Consider the following 22,401-nt stretch of genomic DNA (forward strand, 5'->3'; position numbering starts at 1 on the left):
AGCACCATGGCCTTGTACTTGGAGGTGCTGATTCTGATTCAAGACGGGTCACACTCAGTGCATGCTAAAGGTCCATGTTCAGTGAAGCCAACAGAACAACATCATCTGCAAATAACAGAGAGGAATTCCTGTGGTCTCCGAACCGGACTTCCTCCAGCCTAAGGCTGCGCTTTGAAATTCTGTCCATAAAAATTATGAACAGTATCGGTAATGGGAATTGTTGGTTTGCCAGCTCCAGGTTGGAGGAAAGTCCTTACCCCAGGTGGTGTTCAAGTATGTTGGGGTTTTGTTCACGAGTGAGGGAAGAACGGAATGTGAGATTGACAGGCTGATTGGTGCAGCAGCCGTAGTAATGCAGTTGATGTACCGGTCCGTTGTGGTAAAGAAGGAGCTGAGCTGAAAGGCAAAGTTCTTGATTTACAGGTCAATCTACGTTCCTACTCTCACCTATGGTCATGAGCTTTGGGTCATGGGACCAAAGGACAAGATCTCGGATACAAGTGGCCGAAATAAGTTTCCTTCGCAGGGTGGCAGGGCGCACTCTTATAGATAAGGTGAGGAGCTCTGTCACCTGGGAGGAGCTCAGGGTAGAGACACTGCTCGTCCACATTGAGAGAAGACAGCTGAGGTGGCTATGGCATCTGTTTCCAGTGCCTCCTGGAAGCCTACCGAGTAGGTTAAAGATTAACCCCTTCAGACCTGAATTATGTTCCAAATTTCAGAAAAATGGGATGTCATGTGATGTCTATTTTAATGGACGCAGGGTCTGAAGGGGTTAACATAACAAACATTGTTGATTACAATATTGAATCACTGTAGGTCAAGCAAATTCAGATTTTTGTGTCAATGAATACAGGGAATATGAGTGGGAACCCCCCACAGATCTACTGTTTTAGGTTTGACTATTCCTGGCTGACTTTTTTTTGACTTTTTCATTTGCTTTGTCTCCGTTACAGCATCTTCGTGTTGGATGGGAGCAGCTCCTCACTACAATCGCCCGCACCATTAACGAGATTGAGAACCAGGTTCTGACCCGCGATGCTAAAGGCATTAGCCAGGAACAGCTTCACGAGTACCGCACATCCTTCAATCACTTCGACAAGGTCAGGAACTCATTCACATGTTTGACTGTGTGTATGTGAAATGAACTTAAAGAGTTACTTGATTAAAGACCTGTTCATACCAAGCATGATAACTATAAAGTATAGCTGGGCATAAATACATTTTTTAATCTCGATTAATCTCACTGTACATGAATCTAGATTAAAATGGCTCACTTGAATTCTGTCAAAGGCATTCAGAATATGTGTGCTACCCGAATAATGACTAAAGTCTTTGAGAACGGGTTTCTTAAGCCAGGTGGCGCATTAGACAAGGGGCTCATCTCCTGTTTCCAAAATGCATCACAATCTTCTTGAGAAACTATTCTAATGAAAATAAATGATGTTCAATAAGATGTACTTGTGTTTATTAACTGTTTATTCAGCTAAACATGAATTTTGAACTGTAGGCCAATATAAGCTCCAAACAGTGATTTTTGATCACCTTAATCCGATCTAAAGTGATAACTGAACTAAACAGAAATGGAATTAAGACATGTGGAGTATGCAGATATTAGTGGAGTTATTGAAGTAAACACCGAAATCAAACTATTATTGTCATGTAGGACTTTTCGACATATTTTCCAACAAGATCCACAGACACGGCTCTCAGTAAATGACCACACACACATACACGCACACACAGGAGTTTTTTTCTTTCCATTTTTCGAGCGTTATTAAATTCCACAACACAGGAGTAACTAGTCGTTACTCCTTATTTGCGACTAATACCCCAGTTTGTCATGGGGGCATGAATGAAATGCTTATGAGGTAAAGTGAAACTGCTGAACTGCAGTTTAAGTCACCCAAAATTACAGAAAACTCTTAAATTAAAGTACTTAACGTAAACACTTTAATTATATTATTGTCTATAAAGGCAAATAACTAGATTGCAGATGTCCATGTAAGTGTAGTCAACAGTGTCTTCGAAGTAAGTGAAAGATCCACAAGGTCCTCCTGCTGATTTGATTCAGAAGGGCTCTTTTTTTGTCAGACGGCTCGCCGGTTTGACTTTCATTCACCGTCACTCATATTAAAAAACTCCCGCTCCATTTTATTTGTATATGTTTTACTCGACCGCATTAACTCTACAGGAGCCTGATAGTTAGATGTGGAGCTAACATTAATCAAATTCGCTCTAGTGAACTGCGTCCATGTTAGCACATCACAATTGATCAGAGATGTATAGTAACGAAGTAGAACTACTTCACTACTGTACTTAAGTACTAAAAGGCAGTATCTGTACTTTACTGGAGTATTATTTTTTTCTCCTACTTCCACTTTTACTTAAGTACATATTTTACATGAGTTTAATACTTTTACTCCGATAGATTTTTTATGTGCTGCATCGTTACTCGTTACTAGGGGTGTCAAAATGATTGATATCAGTTCAGTAATAGGTCATACCCGGTTATTACGTGATGACGTCATTTATCTCCTATGCGCGATGTCGCAATACTATGGCGGAGGACGGAGGCGCGAGGGCGAGGCGGCAAAGCGTACCAGCCGCTAGTTTACTATTAGGGAGAAATGTTGTAAAACTTCACCTCTGCCTATCTCTCGCTCTCTCACTTTGGACATTTGACCCGCTGGCCAGTTTGTAAGGTAACTTTTCCTCTCTTCTTAGCTGTTAAAGCTGTGGATCCAGACATGAGCGTGCCAAGTTTTCTCCACTGTGTCTGTTACCTGTGATAATCGCGTATTCTTCCCGCCATGGGTGAACAGCGCTTATATTTCTAAAGCCCTTTCTGTTGAGGACAATAACCAATCATAGCCGTGTAAGACCCGCCTGTCATCGCTCAAAAAGCAGGCGGGATAATATTGACATGAGTTTATTAGCTGTAAATGCTTATGCTGTCTTCTGTGCATGAGTTTTGTTTGATACATCCAGGAAAAGTGTTTTCTTTGAGCAGGTCAAATTGAGGGCAAAGTTCGTATATCTGACTGCTGTATTAAAGGACAAAATTTATTACAAAAGCCCCTTTAACTGTCACACCAAGACAAAAGCAATATAATTTTTTTTGATTGCATTTCTTAACTCCTAATGTCGCTATTTAACACAATCCGTGCATTTTTATTTAACACATCACATTATTTCTAAAATATCAGCCTCTACCAAATGGTTGAGATGTTGGTTTATGGTAAAAGTACCAGGATTAATAAATATACTACAGAAAATATGAACTGTAAGACCAATTTCATTAAAAACATAATAAAAATAAATAAAAATTATTACTAAATTATAGCCATAAGCCACAAAATATTTCAGATTTTCATTTAACAGAGTAATATACACATTTTCCTGTTTTTTTACAATAAAATCAAAATCACGTGAATTTCTGAAGCAGGATTTAGTTTGCTTGTTTAGTTTAAAGCTTTTTATTTTAAAGCAATCAAACTTCAAAACTCCCAAAGTGTGAGTGTGTCATTGTGTGTGTGTGAGTGAGAGTGAATAATGTGTAAGAGAAAACAACAGTGTGATTGTACCTGTGTGTGTGTGTGTGTGTGTGTGTGTGTGTGTGTGTGTGTGTGTGTGTGTGTGTGTGTGTGTGTGTGTGTGTGTGTGTGTGTGTGTGTGTGTAAGAGAGAGTGTAAAAACAATTGCAACCTATATAATGTCCCCACAATTCACAAAAATGTGTGTGTGTGTGAGAGAGAGAAAGAGAGAGAACTGTGTGTGTGAGAGTGGGGAGAGAGTATACATTTAGGTGTGTGCAGGGCAGTGTGTGTGTGTGTGTGAGAGAGAGAGAGAATGTATGTGAGTGAACATGCTGAATTATCTCATCAGTGAAGGCATTTTCTGGTTAAAGGGCCTGACGATGTGAGCTCTTGTACCATAGAAACTATTTACAGAGAAAAACAGTATGATAAGCCATGTTTCTTGTCGTTCTGCTTAATCAAGTACCCCAAAAAGATATTTAAAATAAACAAAACAATTAGTGTATTTTGACTGCTTTCTTTAATAACTACATTACACAATACTTGTACTTTTACTTTCAGTACTTGAGTAGTAAATTTTAAAATAAACTACTTGTAATACTTAAGTACAAAAAATGTTGAATACTTTTGTACTTCCACTTAAGTATGGTGCTTAAAGAGCACTTCTACTTCTACTCAAGTCAATTTTTGATAAAGCACTTGTACTTTTACTTAAGTATGGGTCTCTAGTACTTTATACATCTCTGCAATTGATGTGGTAATTTCACAGCAAGAATACACTCCGGTTCGAAGACTCGTTGTCGCCACCTACAGTGCAGTTCGGCCAGGTATACATCTGCGCTAAAATACCAAGGTGAAAGTCATCATAGCTTGCGTAGAACAGACCCAACTATGAGAATAGATTAACGGTGATATATATTTTTTATCCCCCTATAAGAGTCTCACAGCACGTTACCGCTGATAACAGCCACTACTATAAAGATAATGATAAATACATTGTTTTACAAAAAAAAAAATTTTAATAAAAAGTTCAGTGATAAACAATAAAGATATAGAAAAACAATATAGTTAATATCACTTTCAGAATACTGTTTTTCCAATCTAATAAAGTATGAAACACTGACAGGCAGTCAGAATCCATTGAAATATATAGTAGGACTTTAAAGCTACAAATGAAATTCTGGAAAAGCTCACTGTATGATGTTAAGCTCACTTTCCAAAGATCATTTAAAGATGATTACTATCTAACTTGATAAATACTATCTAACTAATTGGTTACACCATGGGACAGAATGTTGAAAATACATAGAAGTGCTAGGAAAATGCTAGGAAAAATATGTTAAATGGTTTTATTCCACTACACACACTATGATCGCTGAGTTTGCTTTATTATATTAATGCATTTTTAAATGGATGTTCATGGATCAGATGCACTAGTTGCACATGCAGGACATCTGCTGCATACAACGGGGTCAAGCTGAATAAAAACTGTTTATATTTATGAACTATATTTATAATGCTTGGTGTGAGCAGATCTTAAGGTTAAATGCAAAGTGTTTTAAAGACCAGGGTTGGCAGTTTAGAAAAATGGTTCACTCGCATATGAAAAAATAAGCATTGGGGTATTGAATGAAAGCTGGTGTGTCAGGACTGCACTTGTGTACAAAATGTTTAATATGTGCCATTTGAAAATGAAAATTAAGCGCCAAACATTGTTTTCTATGAAGCAAAGGAAGTCAAGTTAAACTATGATAGTAATGATTGTGAACTATTGCTTAGGGTTTGTATGTTATGTTATAAAAAGTATTGCGTTTGCATACCTGTCAACATTGGGATGTGAAAATAAGGGATATGAGGATATGACCATAGTAAGGGATTCCCCCGACAACACCCTCCTTTAAAAAAATCCCCAAATTACTAAATATGCTCATTTGGAGCTGTTTTGTTGTAAATAAACATTTAAATGGTCAGTAATGTTTTATTATTATTATTATCATTTACAAAAGAAAAAATAAATAGTGTACATTTGCAGCAAATACATTAGCAAACAGTTCAGGTTATAATAAAATTAGCTATTATAAAGAAATAGAATCAAGTTATCAAATCTCGTTTGCCATTTCTACTCTGTATAACTTCCACATTCTGATTAAAAAGCAACCAATGAATGACTTATTTATTTAGATTTTTTGTTTGTTTGATTACATTAAATAACAGGTGTCACTTTAAAAGTGCACACATCTAACATTACAATAAAAGCATTCGATTGTTTTCCTAACTTTTTAGTGCGACATTTAGGATGAAATTAGTTGTCTGGAGGAAATAAAACCCCAACAAGTTCGACATCTTTAGATATTATTATTATTATTATTATTAAAAATGTGTATATCTGTTTAAACACACACTCAAAACACAGACTTTGAGTATAGGGAGACTCGGCTCTTTAATGTTTATTTCCCCCCCTTCAGAGAAAGACTGAAAAAACAGGAGAAATATGGGAAAATACCTTTACAGGATGATAGCGGGACAGAACTGTAAAATACAGGAGTATCCCGGGGAAAAACGGGAGGGTTGACGGGTATGAGTTTGGTACAGAAATGTAAAAAAAACATCCAACGTTCATCGATGACCTTCACAGCCAATCACAGTCATTTCTGTTGAGCATATAAACACAATAACCAATCAGTGGTGTTAAAGTGCTCAAATGTTAGTGGGAAATAGACGTTTTTAAAATTCAGTAATAAATCAGTACTTTTGACGACCCTAATATACATCTAAGTCAGCAGCACCATGCTATTAAAAATACACAGGCCATAGCAGAGCAATAAATATATCCATATTAAGAAGAACATGGAGGATTTAGTCTATGCAGCTCATGTCAGGCTGAATGACAGTTTAATTTGAGGCGTAATAAAAATAGACCTCAGTTTAAAGTTTTGCTTGCTCTTGTTTTAATATTTGCCCCGTTTTCTCCATTTACGCTGGCACTAATGGAAAGGAAAACATCTGAAATATACTGTGCGTCAAATATCTCTGAGCTGAAGTGTGCCACCTGTTGCCAGTATGTAAATATAGTCTAGTGGGGAAGTTATGAGGGAGGTATTATGCTCTGATAGACTAGATATATCAATGCAATCACCAATTAGTAATTTGTTAATTTAGTGGCTAGTTATTATTCATATTTTGGTATGATTTGCTCATCACCCTATGAGGGTTGGGGTTTGGGTTCATGTCAAGTTTTCATATGAAAGTCAGTTTCTGACAATATGTAAAACAGTATCATTTCATTGTGAGATCAGGCTGGATGTATTGCTGTCATAATAGCTGTCTCATATTATGAGTTGAGTGTCTAAGCAGTCACTGTGTCACAGCTACTGTTCATTAGTTGATTGTCCTCAGCCCATGTGTCTGACGTTCACAATGTTTTGTCTCCATTTTCTTTGCTCATGCCACTGCCTTCATCCCACACATGCTGTGTCATTGTGTCTCGATCCCATCAATCTCCATCTGCATGCTTTGATTGGTCCATCCCCTGTCGGCCTCTTGTTGTGATTGGCTGACCACAGGATCACAGTGGTCTCCTGCAGTCTGAGGAGTTCAAGGCTTGCTTGATCAGTCTGGGTTACGACGTTGAAAATGACAAGCAGGTATGAGTGCAGACAGAGGATAAATGGCTGCCATCTTTGTGTGTGTGTGTGTGTGTGTGTGTGTGTGTGTGTGTGTGTGTGTGCAGGTTTATGTGGTTTACGAACATATTTGTATAAGACAGGGTGTCTTCAGGGCCTTAAAATGTCTTAAATTTCAGTTTTAGGCCAAAAAAAAACTGTTTTAGGCCTTAAAAAGTCTTAAATTCACTGAAATATTATTTTGTAGGTCCTAAATTATATTAATTGGGTCTTAATTTGCCTACAGTATGTCCATTTAAAGATACCCAATAGGTTTTATTGGAAAGAGATACAAAAAAATACAAAATATACACATACAAAGGCAAAAAATAGGTTTTATTGCAAAGACATGGAATTCACAACATCCGTTAGACATTTTTTCTGCAATTTCTCCAAATTGAATTTCCTTATTAAAAATAATTACACAATTCCTCATTATTATAACAGGGCAATGTATTTTTTTACGTTATCTTAAATTTATACAAATGCCTTGCATTTATAAAGGTGGCACAGACATAATATATTTATAAATAGCCATAAAAGTAAAGGTTTATATATATATATATATATATATATATATATATATATATATATATATATATATATATTCAATCCATTTGGACCAAATGTCAACAAATATGTCTTAACAATGTTAAACATGTAAATTATTATGTTGAAAATAAGTGTTTCTATACGACTAGAATTTGCTTGCTTTGACGCATTATTTAAAATGTGATAGAATAATATAATACAGTCTTAAAGTCTCAAATAAAACCTGCAGAAACCCTGGTAGTGAAATGGGTATGACCTAGTCTATCAAGGTGGTTTACGAGAACATGCATTGTGTCCTCAAAATTCAAAATGTTTAAATCATACTTGTTTTTTTTTAAGATTCAAAATTTGCCACTGTTTTCCTGTGATGGTTGGCTTTAGGGTTAGAGGTAAAAGCCATAAAACAAGTGGTGTTTAGAGTGTAAAATGCATTACGCCTTTAAAGTCAAAATATATACAAGTCTTTGTAAACTATATAAGTGTGTTTGTGCAAGTTTATGTGGTTTACGAACAAAATTGTGTAATAACATGGATTAATCATGCTTGTTTTTTGACATTCAAAATCTGCTACTAGCTTCCTCTGAGGGTTGGGTTTTGGGATAGAGGTAGAGTAAGGCCATATAATAAGTGGTTTACGCCTTTGTAGTAAAATAATATACCTTGTCCTTGCAAACCATATAAACGTGTGTGTGTGTGTGTGTGTGTGTGTGTGTGTGTGTGTGTGTGTGTGTGTGTGTGCGCGCGCTGCGTCACTCATTCACTTCATCACTCACTCACTCCCTCACTCACCTGTTGTGCTGCTGCTGCTTGAAATGGTGCCCTCTGCAGGTCAGCTGAGGTTTTTGCTTTGATTTTGTTTTTACTGTTTCTCATTGCTTCCTCTTTCTTTCCTTTTTTTTTTTTGTCCTCACCATAATTTCCCTTCTTCTCTTACACATTCCTCCAACTCCCTTACTTTATTCTCTTCTTTTTGAAACTATCTATTTAACTTCCCAATTCTCTGCTTTCTACATGCATCCCTTTTGTTCCTTTTCTCATCCTTCCCCTTCGCAAACTGTAGAAGCGCACGGGGATAATGGACAGCGATGATTTCCGTGCTCTGCTCATTTCCACTGGGAACAGCCTGGTACTGCTACCTCCTTTCTCAATCTACTGCGACAGTTTCTCCTCAACTCCTGCTTTCGCTTACTATTAAGAAAACATGTCTGATGTAATTTGTTACTGTGTCTATTTTGTAATTTCTGTTAGGGCTGCACAATAAAATTTAAAAAATATGATATTGCGATATTGAAATTTTCTGTGATATACACACACCGGCCACTTTATTAGGTACACCTTACTAGTACCTGGTTGGACCACTTTTGCCTTCAGACCTGCCTTAATCTTTTGTGGCATAGATTCAACAAGGTACTGGAAATATTCCTCAGAGATTTTGCTCCATATTGACATGAAAGCATCAAGCAGTTGCTGCAGATTTGTCGGCTGCACATCCATGCACATTGTAACGAGTGCTTCTTTGAGTTACTGTTGCCTTTCTATCAGCTGAAACCAGTCTGGCCATTCTCCTCTGACCACTGGCATCAACAAGGCATGTGTGCCCTCAGAACTGCCGCTCACTGGATATTTTCTCTTTCAGACCATTCTCTGTAAACCTAGAGATTGTTGTACGTGAAAATCCCAGTAGATCAGCAGTTTCTGAAATACTCAGTCCAGTCCGTCTGGCACCAACAACCATGCCATGTACAAAGTCACTTAAATCACTTTTCTTCCCCATTCTGATGCTCGGTTTGAACTGCAGCAGATCCTCTTGACCATGTCTACATGCCTAAATGCATTGAGTTGCTGCCATGTGATTGGCTGATTAGAAGTATTGAAGTTTGCATTAACAAGCAGTTAACCAGGTGTACCTAATATAGTGGCCGGTGAGGGTATATTGCAATATTGAATAAAATTTCACCTGATAAAGTGAATAAGCTCTATTTTGAAAGAATTCATAATTGTGCATTACATTACGATGACTTTTCAGAGTGCTGTACATACAATATAATAAGCCAATCACAAGCATTGACAAAAAAAAATAGAGCAAAGTGAGTCTAGCAGTTTTTAGGTACACAAATTAAATAACCAAATGTCAAATAACTTTTTTTCTAATCTTTAGAATTACAATTTACAAACATTATAATGTATTGTGCATGAATCGCACACCTTAAAAACACATGCAGATTATATAATGTTTGTAACTTTATGGTTAAACTTTGCAATGGCTCCACAAAGCCCTCATTTTTGACTCCTCTATAAACCTGGCCTCAATAATCCTGCAGTGTTGACTATTGAGGATACACACATTGTGATATCGATGCTGAAATGATATATTGTGCAGCCCTAATTTCTGTAAAATAAAAGATTACTAAATTGATTATAATAAACATTCGTCAAAATAGATTTAATATTTGATGCAAATGGAAATGGGAATGTATGCAGATGTAAAGTCAGCTTTGACCACAATGGCTCAGTTCATACCTGGTATTAAGATGCATCTCTACTCTTGCTTGAATGTAAAGCGCTCAATATTTTTTGTAATATTAGAACAGAAGGTCAGAAAACGCCCACGTTTAGGCTTGCTTCACAAAGAAATCAGGACAATGGTTGAAAGTGGACAAAAGATGTGAAATAAAACACTTGATGTAAACCAATTCTCCCTCATATGCATGTGTTCTGATCTACAATGGTGGAAAAACAACTGAATCATGCTCGAGTAAAAGCACTATTACTTGCCAAGAAAATAGTGGAGGTAAAGTAAAAGTTTCTGTGGTAAAAACTACTCAATTTCTGGAGTGGTGAGTTTTACGCTGTGAAACTTATTACACCTTACAACATGCTAATTAGATATGTCATACAAAAAGTTTCATTATTTGCCATTCATGCAGCATGAATGTAAATTTTGAGATTAATTTCACATGAGAATACATCACATTAATATATACAGTATGTACCTATAATAAGCCAATAGAAAGCAGGTTAAAGTTTTTACATGCTGAGTGAAATATGTAACCTAAGGGGCAAAAATCTAACTGTCAATATGTTAACGCTTGGGTTATGCACTTTGAACCCTGACTAACAATCTACAAGTGTCTGAAAAACAAGCTAGTGCAGCACTGATAGGATGCATGCAATTTGTGCATGTGTTTGAAAACGTAACATTCTGTAGTGCATTTAGTTATTATTTAAAGTCATACAGTAGCCATCTAAAAAGTCTATCAGTCATTGTGTTTTACGATTTTGCTAGAGCAGCACTAATTGGACATGTTCAATTTGTGAATGTGTTTGAAAACATAACATTCTGTAGTACATTCAGGTATTGTTTACTGTCGTCAGTAGCCATCTAAAAAGCCTATCAGTCTTTGTGTTAAATGATTTTGCTAGAGCAGCACTAATTGGACATGTTCAATTTGTGAATGTGTTTGAAAACATAACATTCTGTAGTACATTCAGGTATTGTTTACTGTCGTCAGTAGCCATCTAAAAAGCCTATCAGTCTTTGTGTTAAATGATTTTGCTAGTGCAGCACTAATAGGGTATGCAATTTGTGCATGTGTTGTAAACTTAACATTCTGTAGTGCATTTAGTTATTGTTTAGACCAAAGTCAGCTACAGCAGCCATCTAAAAGGTCTGTCATCATATTTTGTTTAACGTTTTTGCTAGCGCAGCACTCATAAGACGCATGCAATTTGTGCATGTGTTTGAAAACGTAACATTCTGTACTGCCTTTAGTTATTGTTTGAGACCAAGGTCATCATACATTAGCTATCTAAAAATCTTATCAGTTATTGGGTTTAACGATTTTGCTAGCGCAGCACTAATAGGACAAATTCAATATGTGTTTGAAAACGTAACATTCTGTAGTGCATTTTGTTATTATTTAACAGTCATTGCGGTTAACGATTTTACATATTCTTGGACACTTAATGTCTGATGCAAATTTTCAATGCACAATTTGATTGGACAAGAATCACTGGACTGATGATTCTACTAAACCAATCATCGTAGACAAGAAAATATAAACGTGTTGACTTCAGGTTGGAAAGTAGCACAGTAAAAGTATCTATACTTTTACTGCGCTATTTTTCAACCTAAAGTCAACACTTTTAAAAAAAAAATTTCTTGTCTACGATGGTTGGCTAAGTAAAATGATCAGTCCCGTGATTCTTGTTCTATCATATGCATACAATCCATTAAAACTACTCAATTAAAAGTACATCATTCACTATTTAAGTGTTTTGTTACTTGACACCACTGCTGATCAACCAAAACATGTCTTAAAACCAGGTATAAACAAGGCCACTAAAAAATCTGTTAAATTACGTTTTCTTGCAACCAACTACTCATTTTCATTTAATTCACATTAAATATTATGCATTGTAACTATTTATTGCCAAGATACTCCTCCTGGTTTATCTAGGTTAACCTTTAGCCTCTGTTCCTCAGGGTGATGCTGAATTCGCTCGTATCATGGGCATTGTTGACCCCAATAACAGTGGAGCAGTTACCTTCCAGGCCTTCATCGACTTCATGTCAAGGGAAACGACCGACACAGACACTGCAGACCAGGTCATCGCCTCATTTAAGATCCTGGCTGGAGACAAGGTGAGATTTTCAAGATGTCCATTAAAGATTTTCTTTGAGTGCCTCTCAATCAGTTCTCTAATTTGAGTGGAGAAGCTTGGTTTACACCACATAAGTGTAAAATGAGAATGTGCTTGTTAACAGCAGAACTAATATTTTAATATATATCTAATAATTTAGGGCATTTTTTAAAGTACAATTTATTAAGTAATTTGAGCAGCAACGTTTCTACTTCAACTAATAAACAATTATAAATATTTGCTAGATTGTTCTTAACCTGTCTAGCCATGTAAGTTCATGTTAAAAAAAGTCTCATTTGACATGGACACTAGAGTGTTTTAAAGCTGCGTCTATCAGCTTTTCTGTCTATGAGGTGACATATGAGTGATCTGCTGATGAATTGACTGATCTTTGCGGCTTTGAAGTGCTCCGGTGTCCGTCAATCTGTGTTTACACTGTAAACAGTGTTTAACTGATGACCTTCATGGCCAGTCACAGTCATTCATTCTGTTGAGCATGTGAACACAATGGCAAATCAGCCCTGTTTAAAAATGAGCTTAAATCTTAGCAAAAAATGGACTATTCTAAAGTTCCAATTCCGATTGGTACCGAAATTCCAGTATCGTGACAACACTAATGTAAACATAGTCCATGTACCGGACTTACTTTTTACTAATTGTCCACCTATTCTTCCTTTCAGAACTACATCACAGCCGAGGAGCTGAGGCGTGAGCTTCCTCCAGATCAGGCAGAGTACTGCATCGCCCGAATGGCGCCGTACTCTGGGCCGGATGCAGTGGCTGGCGCTCTTGACTACATGTCCTTCTCCACCGCCCTGTACGGGGAGAGCGACCTCTAAGGGCCAACTCCAGAACTCCACAGCAGCTCTCTCTCTCCAACATCAGTGCTGATCTTCTCACAGACTAGATAGATGAGAGCGCCGGATGGGAGTCGCATCTGATTTCTCTCAACCATCCAGTCCTGAAAGAGATCAGTGCTTCTGAGGAAGAGGAAGATATATTTAAGAGTGTTGAAAATGGGACTTCATAGCACATCTGAAGGGGGGGAGTGATAGACGTTTGGGGAAAAGGGGGTTCAACCATGGCATTGTGGGAAGAGCGAATAACTGTTGATGAAGCTTGCCACGCATTGAGGGATTTCGGTGTAAAAACATGTCAGTCTTGGAGAGCTTAAGATGTAGGATTGAAGGAAAGAGAGGTTTAAGATGCAGGTTCTCAGTGTTGAGGGAAAAGAGAGGGGGGGAGGTTGTGTGTGTGTGTTTGTGTGGCTTTGGACTGTAGCCACAGCTCAGGTTCTTTAAGCTTCTTCCGTATCATATGATGCATACCATAAAAGGACTTGTTTCCCCAAACTTTCAAGTGATTTCACACCAGCAGTAATCTTGATGTTAATAAAATTAGTAAAGATCTTCATTAAATCTTACTTGTTTGTTCTCGGATGGAGTTTGAAGAATCAGTTTTGGCTTCAGTCTGTGCCTAGACACTTAACCTGCACCCTCTACCCTGGTGGGGAGGGCACAAGCTTTTTCCAGTTAACAGGCTATTTTCTTTGTTTTAATTTTGATGTTTTCTTGCTAGAGTTGGTGGGGTGGGAGATTTTGGTTTTGGGGTTGGCATATGTTATTTGGCATAGTTGTATGTCGTAGGAAAATGGACGGAATGGCTCTACAAGTGATAGGGAATTTGTGACATGCCCTCTTAACCCATTTTGCTGGATCAGTGGAACTCTTTGGAAAAAAAATCTAACCTCAGCCTTTTCCTTCTTTCATTTCTGTCCTCTCCAGCAATTTCGAGTTAGCGGGATTCTACGCTGTACATACTTCTTTTCCAGTACACAGAACTGTTGGACTACGCATGGCGGTCATGCAGGGCTTCGGGTCGTAAGGTTTAAGATAAAAACGAGCAGTTTCACCCCTGCGGAGTACTGTAGACAGGATTGAGTAGCTACGGGTCTGTGTTTTATTTGTGAGGGCTTGAAGAATAAAGCTACAAAAAAATAAATACCCAGTCAGTTTTCTTTCCTTCTCCAATCAACCGGCGTTCTCTTGTTGACTCCCTGACTTATCCCTTAAGGATTTCTTAAATGTAACCAATGTCCATCTGGCATCCATCTCTAATGGTTTCTCAGATATTACTGAATGTCCATGTAAGAGCTTCAGTGGGGATGTGAGCAGCATAGCCTTGTAGTGACCCCTCCACTTGAGCTACATACACACAGCTGCTGAATCAACAGTAGAAAAGAGGATTTTATATAGTCAGACAGAAGTACTAATGTGCCTGGTAGTCGCAGGTTGCTCTCTCTCCCACTCATTTTTTTCTTTCCTTTTGTTGTACACTCGTTTTTTTGTTTTTTTTCCTCTTTCTACAGGGAGGGGCAGGGACCCAATGTACAGCTCTGGAGGTTGAGGGGAAGGAGTGGGAGAGCTGAAGTCTTAATGAACATTCCATTATGTCTTAATTAAAATTAAATTACTGTTTAACGAATCTATGCAATCATGTATCCAGTACCAACCATGCTCTGTAATGAATGGCGGGGGTGATTTGCAATCGAAAGTGTTGAATTCAAGTGAGAACAAAAAAATTAAGGGTAGACGGGGGAATTGGGCTGGCAGGTGGGCTTCCGAAGATTTGAACAGACTTGGACAAGAAGCCTGCTCTTACGTCTGCAAAGTTGAATAAAAGCATTTGGAATTCTGAATTTTTTTTCTTTTGTACTCTTTAATATCAAACGTTATCTGCTGTACTGGAAATTTGCTAAACTGCTTTCTGTCTAAGATGAAAAGTGAATTTCACATGCACACATAAAGTTTCCTTATAAAATATTACCACTTTGAATTATTTGTCTGTCTCCCTGCTTGCTTGAGATTTTATTTCACTCAGACCCAACTTGACTTAATTGAAAAAAAAAAAAGGTTGATAAATGACTGCGTCTTGTTTTGGTTTCAGTATAAGGGCCTACTCACACTATGCCATCCGTACCGTGCCCAGGCCGGTTTCCCGGATCGTTTGAGAAGTGTGAGTGCGCTGAATCGGGCTCAAGCACGGTTCACTTGGCCGGCCCTGGCCCGGTTGGAAGAGGTGTGCCTGAGCGCGGTTCACTTGGGCTTTGGCGCGGTACGCTTGTGTGTGAGTGCAAAACGCACCAAAGCCCGAAACTGAAAGTGAGACGTGACTTTTAAGGGACTATTTCATATGGATTTATTAATCATTCTTACTGTTAAATGAACGAAAACTGCCGTAGTTTATTAAAGACGCAAACTCCACTTCACGACAGCTGGGCGCCTTCAGCAGACCTCCTCATTCCTGCAGCACGATAGCTTTATGATTGTTTATGAGCGCCAAAAGTGCCGGATCTGTTCGGCGAAATATCTGACTGCGTGTCCCCGCATCTCTAAGGACTGTTTGGCGAAATATTTGACGGCATATCAAACGACTGAAACGATATAACTAGAGAAATCTCCACTGTGCTGCTGAGTGAGAGTGCTTCTCACTGAACATCCCAGCAGCGGTGACGTAAGCGTGCCAAAGCCCGTTTGTCGTGTGAGCGCGGGCCGTTGGGGGAGACGGGAGGGGGGACAAGCGTGCTTTGGCCCGGTTCGAGGCAACAGTACCTAGTGTGAGTACGGCCTAAGTTTTATCAACCAAACAGTGACCAAACATTGCTTAGTAGTACATCTTATTCTCCGTACCTAGATTTGGTGTTATTACTAAAATAAATTTCGTTAAACACTGCTGCATAATGTTGGGACTAAAGATGAATTTGATTGCAACTGAAACATGATCTTTATTTATGTATTTTGAATATCAATTTAGTCCATTTTTGTGCTATTACTTTGACTGAGTACTATATAACAGCCGCTCTGTTAAAAAATTAGACTGCTGAAAACTCAAGGACAACAAAAAAAAGGTTAACTTACCATCCTCCTAGTCCTGAGGAGGAGTTGCTGTTTAAAATATGCAGTACAGTTGACAGTACAGTTTAGCCTGTAAAACAGCAGGAATTAAATATTATAACGTTTCTAATGGATGTAGCTTGTTATTTCTCTCAAAACCGTTAAATTTTACGGTCTGTCAGTTGATTACTGTTGAAAAATGTGAACGCTGGAAACTTACAACCTGAGTGAGCACGGGCTTTTAATTTTCTGTTGTGATTAAGCCCTGGCTGTTCAACCAAAGACGTGTGCTTTGAGGTCTTGTTCTGGCTTAAGTATAAGTTTTATCAACCACACACTGACAAAACATTGCTTAGCAGTAGATCTTTTTCTCCATACTTAGATTTGGTGTTATTACTAAAACATTTTCTCAAACACTGCTGCAGATGCCTCAAATGTAGTGGCTGAAGATAAATTTGATGGTAATGAAAACCTGATCTTTATTTTAAATCTCAAATTAGTCAATTTATACTATTACATTGACTGGGTACTATATAACAGCTTCAAAAAGTTGGATAGCTGAAGATTCGAGGGCCACAAAGAAAAGAAAGTTACTTACTATCCTCCTAGTCCTGAGGAGGAGTTCCTTTGTAAAAAAAAAAAAATACATGCAGTGCAGTCGACTGTTTAGCTTGTGAAATAGCAGGAATTGAATATTACAACGTTTCTAATGGACGTAGCTTGTTATTTCTCTCAAAACCGTTTATTTTTATGGTCTGTCAGTTGATCACTGTCGAAAAACGCGAACGTTAAAAACTTACACGACCTGAGTGAGCGCGGGCTTTTAACTCCCTGCCGTTTGAACTTCTTGAGTAGTGACCGTTAAACAGAGGACGCGCGCTTTGTGTTTAAATTCATCAGCAGGCGGGAAAACGCGACTCACCCCAGACCTTGGGCTATTGTGGCGGGAATCATGCTGGCTTTGATGTTCACCTGTGGCTTTCTTCTTATCTACCTGCTGTCAAACTCTGTAAAGATGACCGACGAAAATCGGGTAAAAAAAAGTTCTGATTACATCATGCATGTGTGTATAGTGTGTTGTGAAGTTTTCTGTCAGGTTAATTAAAACACATCTACAGGGGGAAATTCAGATAAACTAAAATATTTGCAGTTTGCTAGTACAGTTGTGATATCATTAGATGTATTAGAAGCTTTATAAAGTCACAGATGATTTATTTAACTTGAAGCATAAACTTAAATAAGTGTCTTTCTGTTCATGTTGTCATATTTTCCTGTCAAGACATGCACCTGTTGACCTGCAAAAATGCCACCTGCAAATGTGAAATAGGAAAGCCAACACAACAAATCTGAAAAGGAGGTTTTGTGAAAATACGATTTAGTTTTTTCCCTTTCATAATTCCCCCACTCTCAAAGTGGTCAAACAGCACCTGTCAGCAAAATGGCACCACATCATCTCTCATTCATTACTACAGCAACCACGAGGCCACTCTGACTGTTTATTTTCATTCGCAGTTATTAAAATTGTTGGACAAGCCTCATGTCCACAGTGCGGCCTTGTTCTCCAACAGAGACGGTGTTGACTTTCTTCGCTCTGGCAGTTTGTTTCTGCACTCTTGGCATGAGCAGGTTTAAGCATAACTGTGTTCATGTTACTTTCAATGTTTCACTGCTGTAGTGCACAGAAATTGGATTGTGGTGTGGAAAGCTTCTATTCACAAAATCTTTGGCAATTACTTTTTCTGTATATACAAAATAGCATTTAAATGTGTGCGTCAACACACATTTAAAATCTGTTCAAATAGTTGGGTTAAAAATACCCCAACATATAACCCAACTATAAGTTATTATAGCACCTTCCCAACTATGGGCTATTTTAACCCAATGCATTGGGTTATTTTGATTAAATGTTTTTTTTTCCATTCTGGTAATACTATTGATAATAATACTGCTATTAACTTTAAAATTATGACCGTGTAAATAAATAAAATACAGTTTTCAAATAATATTGAACATGCTTTATTTCCATTACATTTAATTTCAAAAACTTTTGTTAAAACAAATTAAGAATCACAAACGATGAAGAAGCAGAACAAAGTAGACGGTTATAAACTGTACAAGCAGAAAATCCTCTGTTGATGGAGCAGAATATGGAGCTCTGTGTGCTGCAGAGACCAGCTGCAGCCGGCTTCACTTAGTGTCTACAGTGTACAATACATTTTAACCACATCCAAACGCTTCTGAAGGATGGTCCTGGATGGTGAAACTGATTTAAAAAAAAAAAAAAAAAACACCACATGGAGAGTTAATTTGATAAAAAAAAAAAATAAATAACGTTATTGCGTTATAGCTTACATAAACTTTATAATGTAAAAACAACATTACGCACACATAATAATACAGCTGTTTTGTGTCAGTTAAATCAGTTGACAGTTGAAATTCTACATTTTAACCCAACTGGTTGAGTTATTAAATAAATGACCCAACAAAGCACCCAAATGTTTAACTCAACCATTGGGTTAAATAAATAACTCCACATTTTTTTAGAGTGTATATATTAATATATAATACTATTTTATACTATATTTATTATTCTGACCTGTTCACTGAAAAAAAAAAAAAAAGATTTCTGCAAAATTGTTGCAAACAAGGGATATGAGCTGAAATTAAACTACTTAAATTTAGTAATGTTCAACCTAATTTGTTTGTTTAAACTCAACCCAAGTAAAGTTTACAACCAATTAATTTTGAAAATGTTAGTAAATTGTAGGAATCATCTTAAATAACAAATTTGAATAATTGTTTTCAGTGTATTCAGGCAAGGTTTTTTTTTTTTGCAATATATAGCACATTTTATACAAAATAATAATTCAAAGTGCTTTAAATAAACAGGAGGATTAAAAGAATCATAGAATAAGAGCACAGTAAGTAAGACATAACAAAAAAATGATTAAAAACAGATTTAAAACAGGTTTAAAAGGAATAAAAGATGCTGTGGATTATCATTATACTAACTATTATTATTAACAGTGGTGGAAAGAGTACTGAAAAATTATACTTAAGTAAAAGTACCATTACTTTCTTAAAAATGTAGTGCGAGTAAAAGTAACTGTTGTAAATATTACGAGTAACAAGTAGACCTTTTAAAAGTAATCAAGAGTAGTGAGTATTATGCTGTGAAAAGCTGATGCGTTTACATGTAATTTGTGCATGTGTGTGTAAACGTAACATTCTGTAGTTCATTTAGTTATTGCCCTGCAGGCTCACAACATCATAAGATATTAATATTAGGTTAGATTTAGGTCGTTATGTCAGGTGACCAAAATTCAATGTCTAGCCAGCAAATAATGTCTAGGACAACGTTATTTTGATGTTCAATAACGACGTGAAATGACGTTGATCTTTGGTTGATTTTAGGTTGTTAGAAAGTGACCAAAATCCAATATATTAACGTCATATTAACGTCAAATACTGACATTTATTTGTTAAGTATGGCAACCAAAATCTATCGTCTGATAGACTTCATAGTGGTAACGTCCACACAATGTCAAGCTGTAACATCATTAGACGTTGATATTTGGTTGATGATAGGTTTAATTTTGGACATTGACTTCGGCCTGACATTGAGTTCTGACGTCAAAACAGTTTTCATCTCCAAACAAAACACAATGTTCCCACAATGTTGAGGTACAATGTCTATCTGACGTCATGTTGACGTCTTGTGCACGTTGGGTGTTTAAGGCCATTTCTGTCATCGTATATTAAACATCCGTCATCATCTTACAGTGACGTGCATCTAAACAGGGTCAATGCGTGTAAAGGTTTTGGACATCTTCTTGGACACTTTTTATTCTTGCAAACAGTTTGCTGCAGTTATAAATGGCCCATGTCTTGAGGAAGATCATTATGATGCGATTTACATTCTACAGTATGTGTGATTTGATTGAACAGGAATCACATGACTGATTTTTCTAATCCACCAAGACAAGAATAAATAAAGTAGTGACTGGAGGATGAGGGAAAGTAGTGGAGTAATAGAATTAATATAACACTAAAAATGTACTCAAGGGAGAGTAAAAGTAAACATTTTTAAAACTACTTGGTAAATTACGATTCCTGAGAAAAACTACTCAAATTACAGTAATTTGAGTCTTTGAAATTTGTTACTTTACACCAGTGATTATTAAATATTAAAAAGAATAAGTCATCATGCTAAATGTTATTATATGTTAAAAGAGTAAGACACTTGTGGCTGTGGGTTGAAATATAAAGACGTTGATGACTGTGAGAATGTTGCGGGCTGAGCTGTAGTCCTCAAACAGAGCCTGGAAAGAAACTATTAAATCTCTGTATATCAGACTGAGCTTTTTATTGAAATCTACAAACAGATTGTTATGGACAACTTGAGCATTTTCTTCTTCTAAAAGTGCTGGAGGTTTTAATGGTTTCTCGATAATGACTGAGAGATGGAGATGCTGCCACAAATATCTGGTGTTGTGAACATGTGCAAGTCATTTTGCAAACTCTCTCTCTCTTCATTAATGCACACACTGCTCTATTATTCTCATGGATTCAGTAAACACTGCCACAGATGTTTGCTATATTCATGCTAATGGAACCTCCACAATATTATAAGTTTAAACATATTTGCCTGTTTTTCCTACACTTTACCGAGAAAAAAAATGGTAAAATCTCATTTTGTTTCCTGATTACTGGTAAGTTCTTGCAGTCCTTGCTGTATATGTTGAATAATGGTACATTTACTTTACCAGAATTCCCAGCATGACACTTTACTTTTGTTTTTCTTGATATTTTTTTTTATTAGTTCTGTATTTGTTGGAGTTTGGTGTTACATCATGTTGTTAACACTAAATTTATTGCATTACTTTAGCATCATGCATGTTGTTATGATGTTGGTTGTTAGATATTATAAATGACAAGCTGCTTCTATATATATAGCACATATATGCATAGCTTAATTTGTGTGTGTGTGTGTGTGTGTGTGTATATATATATATATATATATATATATATATATACACATACATATATATATATATATATATATATATATATATATATATATATATATATATATATATATATATATATATATATATATATACACACACACACATATTAGGAGTGTAATGGTTCACAAAAATCACGGTTCGGTTCGATGTGACACAGTGGTGTCACGGTTCAATACGTTTTCGATACAGCAAAAAAAGAAAAAAAGCCAGAGGATTTCTCTGATTTAATTTTTTAATGTATTAATTTAAAACTAACATCATAAAAGATTTGATCACCTGCCATTTCAGTGGATCTGAAAGCAGGAATTATCTGACTGAAATGTGCTTATAAAGGAATAATATAACGGGGACACGCGATTTTCAGAAGACTATCGTTCGTTTGCAGGCATCCAGGAGTTTCCCGAAGCTTCCGGGAGACTTGGGATGTCTGGGATTACATTAACGTTACTAGCCATTTTGCGAGCTAGTGTGTGCCTGGAGTAGTGTTTGGAGGTTGGCTCTTTAGTGTCGGGAGTTAATAGTTCATTCCACTGTGGTGACTTCTGAAATAGCTGAAGGAAAATGATCTGATGCTGTGCGCATACAGCATGAAGCTAATTTGTAGCCCTTGAATGTTCTTATAGTGTACATTATACTACATCCCTGCTGTGGTTTTTGGGACAGCGTGGGCATTTAAGACTATTTAATATTTTCGTAAATCGAGTTTCTCCAATTAAAGTAAATCGCTGAATGCCAAAATTATGACAGGAGAATATTTGTTTGAGCATTAGGCTAAATCTTTGAGCTATTTATAAAACAACTATCTTTGCTTGCCATCAACAACATAATCTGTCCTCTGGGACAGTGCTGGGTCTCGCATCAATATGGGATTTACAGCGTTTTTCACCACAGTAACTTGCTGTTCTTCAGCCAGACACTCCTCCACCCCCCCCCCCCCCCCCCCCCTCTCTATTTGGAATTTTTAATTTTATTTTTGCACAGACTTGTCTATCACACTGGTGTAAACTAACTCTATCGTCTTGGCTAAAGTTATCTTCCAGCGGCTGATTCTGGAGCAGCAATGGCGGCTGGCATGCTGCGT

The 22,401-nt window shown here is 37.0% G+C and overlaps 1 protein-coding gene across 7 annotated transcripts in view; it reads left to right on the forward strand.

Annotated features, from left to right (window-relative positions):
• Nucleotides 1-15,232, forward strand: part of actn4 (actinin, alpha 4) — a 135,973-nt gene extending 120,741 nt beyond the window's left edge. For 2 of the 7 annotated variants that reach the window (XM_021481336.3, XM_073922744.1), the window contains exons 18-22: nt 957-1,103; nt 7,103-7,183; nt 8,814-8,879; nt 12,240-12,398; nt 13,078-15,232. In XM_021481336.3, coding sequence (XP_021337011.1) covers nt 957-1,103; nt 7,103-7,183; nt 8,814-8,879; nt 12,240-12,398; nt 13,078-13,236 — 612 coding nt within the window. In that variant the 3' untranslated portion in view covers nt 13,237-15,232. 7 annotated transcript variants of the gene reach the window in all.
• Nucleotides 15,233-22,401: the final 7,169 nt, after the last annotated feature.

This window comes from Danio rerio, chromosome 15 (genome assembly GCF_049306965.1).
Source record: "Danio rerio strain Tuebingen ecotype United States chromosome 15, GRCz12tu, whole genome shotgun sequence".
NCBI lineage: Eukaryota > Metazoa > Chordata > Actinopteri > Cypriniformes > Danionidae > Danio > Danio rerio.